The sequence below is a fragment of the Aulostomus chinensis genome, chromosome 11 (assembly GCF_037954235.1).
Source record: "Aulostomus chinensis isolate RoL2024-O1b breed Wild chromosome 11, RoL_Achi_v1.0, whole genome shotgun sequence".
In the NCBI taxonomy this organism is placed as follows: Eukaryota; Metazoa; Chordata; class Actinopteri; order Syngnathiformes; family Aulostomidae; genus Aulostomus; species Aulostomus chinensis.
This window is the reverse complement of record NC_141330.1, coordinates 4,935,799-4,946,596: the sequence shown is the minus strand read 5'-3', so window position 1 is coordinate 4,946,596 and position 10,798 is coordinate 4,935,799. Positions and strand designations below refer to the sequence as shown.

Below are 10,798 nucleotides of genomic sequence, written 5' to 3'. Positions count from 1 at the left end.
AGGCACGTAAACGAGATCGGTCTGACAGTAGTTATATTTTATCACTTTAAGTACACTGGAATGTAACTCGGTATTAAAAGTACTTTGATGTACCTTAATTGTCATTGATTCTCGCTATACTTTTACTTTTACTGTTAAAAAAAATCAAATCACAACAATGAACAGCGTAGTTAGAACAACAACAAAAAAATCCAGCTAAACCAAACGTGTCCACACAATTCAATCAGTAACACAACTTTAGTGATACACTAGATAATTTGGGCTTTTGTCTATACAAAAATTACCCTTGTTCTACTTTTGTACATTTCATTCATTAACTAGTTTTTACCCTATTTGCCTTCACTCATGTGAAATAACTCAATATTTCTTCCACCTGATGTTTTAAAGTTCTCAAGAAATACTAACATCGCTTATAGTATTGATTACCTCTGACCGTTATTAGGCTAATGCACAAAGTGGGTTAATTAATAAACTAGTGTGTGACATTATGAAAATATCCAGTTTCCGAATACCAAAGAAAGGAAAAATATTTTTCTTGCAAAAAAACACTGTTTTATGAGGAAATGTGTAGGAAGTTAAAAATACCAAATGTGTTTCCTTTTTGTTAAGTAATTCCTAATCCATGTTAATACACTAAATTGCATATTTGTTGATGAAACTTTCAATTTCATTTTACTATCAGACCTGGAACGCATGCAAAGTTAAAAATGGACGTGGACTAAAGTATGACAGGTATAATTTTACTGGAATAATCAGTTAAACAGTAAAAACGACAATCTCCTGCAATAAAGTACACAAGTCACAGGCGTACATTTGTTCAGCTTCATTTCTTACATTACCACTTCAACAATGGCAGTTTATTGATTTATGGTCAATGAATATACAATGTGGTTAAAATAAATATGAAGGAAAACATGCATGCATCTATGTGGCTGTAGCGCGCTTCTATGAGAGCATGTTAGGCAGTCAGACATTAGTTCCAGAGATTCTCCTGCCGTGTCAGTATTTGTACTTAGCGAGGCTGAAAGTGAGTGTGCATGTCTGTATATCAATGATACACTTGCGTGATATTCTAATGTATCACATGAGCAAACATGTCGTCCATACAGTAACTGCTGATGCTATGTGCTTCCTTGCCCTTTTCTTGTCGTCTCTTTCTCCCTCCGTCTCGGTCTCCTGCCAGCTGCAGCCAGCGTTTTATGTATCGCTCAATCTCTTCGTCCACGGCGTCCTTGCAGAAGGAATTCTGCCTGACAGCATCTGCAGGAGGGGACAGACGACAGGGACGTGAAGGCTTAAAACTGCTGGCAGTTGTTGGCTCTTCTGAACAGGAAAATGTGCTCCGATGATGACGACGGCTCTGTTTTACTGAAGTGTACTGCCTTTACCAAACACATGTACATGAAAAGCATGGCTTCTCAACCACTGGAATGTGACCCATGGGTGGACCATGAGCGCCTTCTGGTAGGCCATGAAATGCTTTTCAGTTGAAGCTTGCTTTCAGCCAGGGAAGTAATTTTTTTAGTCTTTTAAAAGAAAATAAATCTACAAATCTTTTGGAATTATATGTTCAACCCTTATAGAGTTAATAAAATAATAAATAATGAGTAGGATAAAATCCACCTTCTACCATCCATCCATCCATTTTCTACCTCTTATCCTGTTAAGGATCACGAGGGGTGGAGCCTATCCCAGCAGCCTTCAGGCAAGAGGCAGGGTTCACCCTGGACCGGTCACCAGTCCATGGCAGGGCCAACACATAGAGACAGACAACCATTGGCTCTCCCAGCCTCACCTACGGTCAATTTAGAGTCTGGATTAACCTGGTCCCTCTTGATGTCTTTGGACTGTGGAGGAAGCTGGAGTACCAGAGAGAACCAACACAGGAACAGGGAGAACATGGAGACTCCACACAGAAAGACCCCGTGCTCCAGCCGGGGCTCGAACCTGGGACCTTGTTGCTGTGAGGTGACAGTGCTGACCACTGCACCACCGTGCTGCCCCCACCTTCCACCAACATCACCAATTTGAGACGCTCAGTTGGGCAAGTAACCGCTGAGCTGTGATGTGAATAACGGTGAAGATTCTGAAGAGGAGCAGCGGCATCGACCCTGCTCATGTTTCAGCAGTAGTGAAAACATCAGAACTCGTAGTTACATGTTACTCACCTACAATAACCCTTTTGATGGTGAGGTTCTCAATCTTCTGCTTGTTATTTGTTCCCCTCCAGTTGATGTTTTTGGCCAAAGTGTTCGTGAAGAGCTTAGCCATGATTCTCCACACACTCTCTTTAGTTGTCATTCCTCCAGTCAGACGGAGGTACGAGATCTGAAAAGCACATTTTCATCAGAACTATTTAACTGATCAATGCGAGTTTCCGTGCATTTATGCGGTCAGCTTCATGACAGAGAGTAGAACCACTCTAAGTTGGATTCCCTTTCCTGCAACAACTTATCCGCTGGTGTGATTGTACTCTCTCGTCTAATTCTAGTTGGTGGTAAAGATGAGCCCTAAAACTCTAAGTGAAGGTGAGGAGTGAGGGGGCTGTACCATTTTCTTCTTCAGCTCTGGTTCCATGCTGAGCCTCTGCTCCAGACTCCTTAGATCCTGTACTGACTGGAGCGGCAGGGCGAGCATCCCCACATCAGGTGGTTCACAAACCACCGGCGGCCCAGATGAGTTTCCTGACTGCAGTATTTGAAGGACGGTTGTGTTCTGTTGTTTGATGGTCTCCAGAGACACCAGGACCTCAAGGAGTATCGCTTTAGAGGAAATACAAACATCTTAGTACGGTAACACACCTCAATCCACTTTCATACATATTTTAACTGCTTCATTTATTGGCATCTGGAAGGCGTCTTCCTCCAGCTACTTTCATGATCTTTAAGCTGCCAGAGCCTTGCAGACACACACACACACATACACACACACACGCACGCACTCTTACACACACAGCGTCCTCAAAGCCAAAGTTGTCAACTCTTACGGTCGCATGTTGGTTGTGGGGCTGACATGGTGCAGTACGTCTGTGGCTGACAGGCGAAGGGGTCTTGCGTGTTTAGATTTGCAGTGAAGGAGCCATCTGAGCTCAGCCTGCTCAGCTGCTGAGAGACGGATTCTGCCAGGCTGCCTTTCAGAGTCGTCAGCCTCGGCGCACACGGCTGGGCCACACGATGCTTCTTCACAACAACCTCCTCTTCCTCACTCTCAGCTGGATGGAAACTCTTTCCTCCTCTGGAATCAAAAGAAGGAAAGTGAAAGAGAAACATTTGAATCCCAGCTGATAGGTGACAGAAACGAATCCTGAGCTATGATTGGTCGAATTCATCATTGACATCTTTTGTTTGTCAGCAGGCAGGACAATCATTTTTTTCACAACTGATCAAACTCAAGTGTGTTTCTTAGAGGCCAATCGTATCATGACACATACAAGTCTCCAGTGTGCCAGTAGGGGTGAACTGGGTACGATACAGAACTGTGATTTGCTCCAAGTAAAACCCCTTTTTGTATTCATTCCTATATTCATGTAGGATGCAAAACTCGATACCCTCCTTTCCTTTTTAGATGCGCGATGTGTTCGTCTTCATCTTGTGTTGAAATGGATTTATTCACCGGGCAATTTTTCATTTCTGCTTCAGTTTCAGGCGGAGTTCCTGCAAGAGAAGAGCGTTTCAGCTCAGCTGTCGGAAAATATAACAAAATGTTAAGTGGCCTGTTTTTATCGGAATCACCGCTGGACATATTCTCAAACGCCATCCTGAGTAGTTCAGTTGTATTCAACATAAAGAAAAGTGTTTGAAATTCTCCCACAGCTCAGTTTCAGAAAGTATTAACCATCTTTGATTTAGACCACCAACAAAGACGTATTTTAATTTATGAGGTTAGATTTCAGGACCCTAAAGTCCTGACGTTTCCAGGAACACTTGCAGCATCCACCGCTGGAGCCCCTTCCCATCACAACAAGACGTCAGTTTCATTTGGAGATTATGACTAAGGTTACCTTCACTCTTAGTTGGAAAAGAAATACGGGCTGTGATTATGCATCCACATGGGAAACAGGGTCGATAAAATGATTGCAATTAAATGTATTTTTTTCTCCCTCTCTTCTTCCTCACTGTATTTCTGGTGCATTCATCAGTTCATTTCTCCCGAAAGCTTGATTTTCTGATCTATTCCCCAATCTAAATAATTCATTGGAAGATATTCATTTGTCCATAAAGGTGTCAGCAAAATGTAATAAATATTTGTATAGATTCTGACTTCAGTTTCTGATTTCCCAATGTTACTGCACTTGAAAACAATGAAACCCAGTATAAACTAGAAATCTACCCAGTAACACAATGTTTCATTCCATGATTGTTCTTTAAGGCCTGAAGTGAGAGAAAATGGAACTGTTTGTTCTCTCAATGTGGAAAAAAATGTGGCTGCGTCGTTAACAAGGGGGACGTGACTCAAAAAGACTGAGAACCACATCAACATATATGAAAGTTTCCACAGCAAAACAGCAGTGCAGCAGAAGTTTTCACGTGTGACTCAGTGCTGTGGACCTTTGTAAGTGTTCACAGGAGGACAAATTCAACAAAAGACAGAGACGCAACAAAAGGCCTTTATTTGAGGAAAAAAACCAAACAGTTGAGGCAAACGCTCTCTTAAGAAATAAAGCCAAAATATGGACATTTCCTGTCCAGACTGGGGGACACGAGAAAACATCAAGGAACAAAAACACAACGTCCATTTCTGCTTCTCGACAGCGCTGCTCGGGGACTGGGGGTTGCCAATGGACGTCCCCCGCACGCAACTCTTTCCAACATCAGATATCTGGAAGAAAAGAGAATTTGGTTTATCACAAAAAGACTGCAAGATCCATTTTCATTTTCTTTTATGTCTGCTGTCATCTTACCTTCTACTCTCGGCACTCAAACTCTGCAATTTTGGGAATGAGCATCAGCAGCACCTTTGGGTTGACTGCGTAGCGGCGCCTTTCCTCTTTGCGTGTGACTTTGGTCTCCTGGACCAGATTGATTTTAAAAAGGCATCTGTTGGGAAAACAACAATCCTTGAAAAGTAAAGCTTTCAGAGGGATAACAAGTCAGCATGTCTGTGTATGCAAAGTTAATTATTTAAGTTTTCTTGAAGCTGCACTAAGACATTTCTGACTACGTAGTGTTGACAGTTAATAAACTAAAAAACCAGGAATGTTTAATCTTACATGACTCCTGTTCAATGATATGATTTTGTCTAAGAGATCAAATTTTGAAACAGACCGATCCAATTTATTCAATATTGTTTACTGCAGCGTTGCAGTGCATGCTGACTGTACCGCTTTGAGAACTCCACTGTAGCTGCTGGCTGACGATGACTCGCGCCACCGCAACCGTGAACCTTCTGGCCGCCAGTGGGTCGTTACCTGGGAGCAGAAGACGGGCAGGATTAGGTGAGGAACAGCAAATGCTTGCGTGAGCACGGTGAAATGAAAGTCATGGCACTTTCGGATCACGTAACGTATTTTGCAGAAGCAGCTGTGTTGTGTCTCTTGTCCAACTGGTGCCTAACCAAGAAATAAGAAACATTTATAGGCACAACCTACCACAGGCCACAATCCAAGGTGTCCATGGTAACTTGGTGGTCTCAACATCTGCTGACATTCAGGAGCATCAGAGAAGCCGCACAGGTTTCATCACCGCTGCCAGGATTTGGCTCTGAATCACTCTTCCTCTGCAGGTTTGACTGAACTGAAAGTATCGCAGGACCCCTCTCAACTTGGTGGCCAGCAACTCCTCAACACTGGCATCACTGTGGACTCCTGTTAGATCCCTGAAATCAGGCTTCATCCCCGTTCCTGGAAGAGGAAAGGCCAGTCCCTGAGGACATCTGCTGTCTCCTTCTCCACCGAGACATCAACCGCTTCAGAAGCAAACCGTGTCTGGCGCCGACAACCTGGCCCCCAATCTCATCTAGGAAGGATTTTGGGTAGCGAATAACCATCTTCCTTGCCATTTCATGGATGTGCTTCTTTCCCGGTTTCTTGCACACAGGCAGTATCAATCCTAGTGACTTGTCTTCTACCTGCAGCAGAAGGCCTCTTCTCAGAATCCAACAACTCTCTTGTTTTGCAGGGGATCTCAATTTGTAATGCCAGCCACTCTCTCCTGTGGAGACGGAGGAAGACCAACTCGGCTTGATCGGGCTCGGAGGGTGAGGTGATGACGCAGGCTGAGGTCCTCGCGGCGGCGCCTACTGCGAGGGAATCATCCTGTCATCACAAGGGTTGAAGCTAAATAACACAGATGTGCATTCACAGCAAGATCGCCGTCACATTTCAACTAAATAGTTTTGATTTATATGAACAGAATCATGTCCGTCTTCAAGACAGGCATCATACATGCCACTTAGAACTGTACATTTCAAATGAAAAGGAAGTTGGATTATTTTCTCACTATTCAATTTAGGGTTAATACAGGCAATAGCCTTCTGGATGTCTACGGGGTTCAGGGTGCCTATAAAGTCACCCCCCGCCTCAAACTTCAAGTCGTCAGCTTTGCAGACCCCAAGGATTTTGAGGAACTCAACCACTCGCTGTATGAGATCCTCTCTTTAAGAACCCACAACTGAGGGATGAGGTAAGGTCACCCACCCATCCATGACTGCAAGGAGGGGGGGGTACTGGTGACTGGATTACACAGCAATCAGCACATTTAACTGGAATAGTTCCGACCTCAGGACTTAGGTTCATGACAATTTATCTTCGGCGTGGTTAAGAATATCAAATGTTAGTCATTTACAGTTTGTACCAAAAAATGAGGAATGTTTGATTGCAGGTTTTTCACCTTACATTTTTACATATTGAATCACTAAAGATGCAGATTACAGTTACAAGTGTCTTGAATCTGTTCCGCTAAGCATTAAGAGACACATTTCATCATGGCTTCCAAAATGGCCTTCTGCACGTGTTAACACTTTCCATGGGACTGACGGCAGGAGCTGAGGAGAAAATGAGATGATTCGGATTGTTATTAATTTTTTTTTTAAACTGATCTTTTTCTGGAAATAACTGATTGACACTTGAACTCGGGCCAGGCAATTTAGCTGGAAAATGTACCATATGTTTAGTCTAACTTCACAATTGTTTTTTTTTTTTAATCATTTTTTTAATGATCCAATTTTATTTAAAAAAAAAAAGAACATGAGAAAAAGTTTAATTGAACAGTTCATTGTGATTGTTTTTTTAAATCATGGTACAGGAGAAATAATTTTGAATGCAAAAACAACAATGCAAAACACACACACACACACACACACACACGCTCAAAATTATTATTTTTTTTAATTAAAACCCATGAGGATAAAAGAATCAACTGATGTGATGGGTGTATTTGTCATATTTGAGGGAGGAGTGTGGAATGCTCTCAGAGGAAGAGGCTCCTACCAGTACTTTAGAATGGGATACTGGAAAACCCCATTCAGACGATCTAAAATATGTGCTAGTTGCTTGTAATCATTGGTCACAAGCATTGCTGGACGGGATCTGGTATGTAGACCAGCCCGGACTGACATCTGGATCGGATGTGATCAACAAATATGGATTATTGACCAAAAATGTCACTGTTGAATATCTCTGTGTGTCTGTTTGGTTTGATAGTCAAGAGAGACATCCAAGAACAGTCAAACCCAGTGTCACGATGAGATGTACCAGGTTAGATTTGAGGGTGCCAGGTCAGTTTGTCTTCTGATAACAGATCAAAAGTATTTAACGTATGAAACAAAACAAAAAAAAAATCACATTATGCAACTGAAATCAAAATATGGGAAATCTTGACTTACCTTAAGAAAATATTAAAGCGAGGGCTGCCACCCAAATGTTCCCACAACTATAAAAGTGAAAGATAAATGATTTTACTCAGGATTGTCAGACGAAACACAGAATATCTTTGGTGACCGCTTGTGCAGTCGTGTTGCTGCTGGGAATAAAACGACAGCCTGCCGAAGGAAGCGGTTCTAAACCTCTAGAAATCAGCAGCACTACTGTTCAACTACATAAAATATTTCTCATTTGATAAAAAAACAAACTAGAATATCAACAACCAAGTTTGGGTCATTACCAGTACAACAATAAACTGGGCTGATCGGCTTTGCAAAGCAAGGAACATCAAGTGTGGCAGTTAAAACAAATTCCCGCGTGATTTTAGTGGTCATGTTAAAATTAGGCATCTTGATACAAGCATTCGACTTACCTCTCGCTGCCTCAACAAAGACGAATGAATTGCAGCAGGAAGACAAGAGTGCTCCAGCGGCGGGAGGGGAAAACGCTCCACGTGCTTCCTAGTCAAACTACCAGAGTCTTGAACTCCAAAATAATGAGCCGCGACCAGGCTAACTGCTAAACTGACCAGTGGTCAGCTGGTCTCTGAGGATCTCAGCTGACTAATACACAAGTAGAGGCGGGAAGGGAATCTATCTTCCTGTGTGATTCCCAATAAGTTGCTGTGTTCCATTAAGCTGTACTGAATACGGATATTTTAATAACAATTATTTATGGACTTTGTGCATCCAAAACCATCAAAGTGGTATTAATGTGTGCAATTGTGTTAATCCAATGCTAACTTCCAGATTTGACCTTCAAAAATCTGTCATTCCCACAGCACTCTGTGTTATTTGGGATATTTTATATGAGCAGTGGGGAAAATTACATTTTGATGTCAGCTGCTAAAATCAAAACCGCCACTTATCAGCCAATATTTGCCCTCCCCCAATGAAAGCTGGGGCCAGATATTTGGCTGGAGGGCAGGATGCATCCCCCAGGCTGCAGTTTCCCTGAAACTGCTGTGAGCCCTGACAGAGCTGACCTTTTACTGAAGCTTCTTCTTTGTGTTGAGACTCCGCTCCTTGTTGACCCCCCTGCTGGTCCTGCGAACTTCCCTCACATACTTCTAATTTAATCTCCAGGTCAGATGGTTCCTCCTTCACCACGGGGGTCCTGATACCAGCTGCTTGCTCACCCTCCCTTGAATTGGTCTGTTTCCGGGAGTGTTGGTGGGGAAAAGCTCCTGCTGGGGAAAACTGTGAGGGCCCAGCACCCCCACCTGATGAACAGATAAACGGATGGTGGCAAAATGAGGACTCCGCATCCGCATGTAGCTGAGCAGGATGTTGTGGCCTGCAATCTAGGGATTCACCATACCCTTTTGCTGATATTTAACAACCAATTTGACAGACAGATTTTGACATTATCAATATTAAAAAATGTAAGAGCCACATCCAGTAGCATGCACATGCACGCGCACACACACACACCACAGGCTCAGTATTGACAGGTGAATGCTGTAATGTTTTATTGCGACATCGTGTAGATTTCTTGCATGCAGCTCAACTCATTTAAGACCACTGGTGATGATTTCGCTGGATATGATACATCAGTGCTCCAGCCAGCTCAGTAACAGTCAGACACCCTTGTGTGGCTTCAAGTTTAGTTTTAACAGCTTTACATAAAACAAAGATATCAACATAATGTCTGCATACTGGGAAGTACATTCAAGGTAGCATTTTATCTTAATTCCAGCAGCCCATAAATCATATTTACTGGGCATTCTTTGCTTTTCGGTTGATATCTCGGCTACAGGACCAATATCTGCCGATACTGATGACAAACCGATATTATCGTGAATCGCTGGTGCGACTCTGCTTACCACAAGTCTCCGGGGCAGGCTCGTTGTCCGTGTTGTCTTCGGAGCCACTGAAAACATCATTTGAGGCTACTTCTCCAGCATTATTCGAGCCCGGGGAGGAAAGTTGGTCCTCAGGCCTTCTGTTTAACTGCAGCCGAAGAATCTTCAGCTCATGCTCACTTTTCTCCAACTTACACTCTAGTCTTCGGATCTCTTTGTCCCTGTCTGCTACCATCTCCTGGTACTCGCTCACTCTGCGGCTGCAGGCGTTGTAGATCACCGTCATCACGGTGTTTACAGCCGTCCTGATGGCGTTTTCTATGGCCACAGCTTCGTCTTCATTGTGCAAACTTGGGGCCGACACTGACACATTGTGGCTATTATTTCTACTCATTGTTAATAACGGTAAGCAGCTCCGCTCTACTTGTTTGGCTCACTTTCTAACGAGCGATCAAAGGAGATAAAAATCTTGACTCTGCGGTTATTATCCACATGCACCGTTTTGTTATTTTTTTGTTAAATGCTTACAGTTTCCACAAATGTCGTCTGATAACTTGTTCTAGCATCACAACACACCCAAGTGATGACCGTCTCTCAGACTTCACCCCAAGTTTATAGCTTGCTAGCGTACTTCTTCTTCTACTGTGTCTCGTTCATGTTGGCGGCATAAAATACTCACTACCGCCATCTAACGGAGTCCTGCGTAATTGCAGATTTTGATGCACGCCAGTAGGACAACATCGAAGGAAAAAAGGAAAGAGAAATTGATTTTGGGGCAAGAATATTCTTATATAACATTTTTTTCCTCTAAAATGTAAATGGCCTTTTACTTGAGTTTTATGGGCTCTTCTTTTTTAAATGAATCTCTGCGTCACCACTGACTCTGTTACACAGAGTTCAGCTATGTCCCTCCCAGGACCCAGACAGCAGGCACATTTTGGCCTAATCTGGTACAGTTCTACGCTCAGTTATGGTATTCTAAGAGTGCAGAGTAGTCCAAACGAGACCAAGATGTATTCCTGATCGCATAGGCTTTGTTTGGGTCATATATGGGCCATATAAGGTGGAACTGTGGCTCACTTCAGACAGCCACACCCCCGTCAATGCCACCATTCAAGACCTAATATGGGCCAAAG

At 43.0% G+C, this 10,798-nt stretch overlaps 1 protein-coding gene and 1 long non-coding RNA gene across 7 annotated transcripts; both read right to left on the bottom strand.

The window, feature by feature from the left end:
* Positions 1-748: 748 nt before the first annotated feature.
* Positions 749-10,294, bottom strand: LOC147252923 (uncharacterized). 2 transcript variants are annotated; one of them, XM_086217851.1, is made up of 7 exons: positions 9,684-10,294; positions 8,844-9,080; positions 3,548-3,653; positions 2,987-3,234; positions 2,551-2,762; positions 2,169-2,328; positions 749-1,260 (listed from the first exon to the last, which is right to left on the bottom strand). In XM_086217851.1, exons 1-7 carry the CDS (start codon positions 10,054-10,056, stop codon positions 1,073-1,075), a joined length of 1,524 nt encoding a protein of 507 aa, XP_086073977.1. In that variant the 5' UTR covers positions 10,057-10,294; the 3' UTR covers positions 749-1,072. The 2 variants fall into 2 exon arrangements, with proteins under 2 accessions (XP_086073977.1, XP_086073978.1); XM_086217852.1 differs by lacking the exon at positions 8,844-9,080.
* Positions 3,664-8,807, bottom strand: LOC147252924 (uncharacterized). 5 transcript variants are annotated; one of them, XR_015118507.1, is made up of 6 exons: positions 8,232-8,807; positions 7,822-7,868; positions 5,588-6,981; positions 5,321-5,407; positions 4,901-5,036; positions 3,664-4,818 (listed from the first exon to the last, which is right to left on the bottom strand). It is a non-coding gene; the product is annotated as an uncharacterized LOC147252924 (long non-coding RNA). The 5 variants fall into 5 exon arrangements; XR_015118504.1 differs by having other exon boundaries at positions 7,822-8,807; XR_015118506.1 differs by having other exon boundaries at positions 5,588-6,253; positions 7,822-8,807.
* Positions 10,295-10,798: the final 504 nt, after the last annotated feature.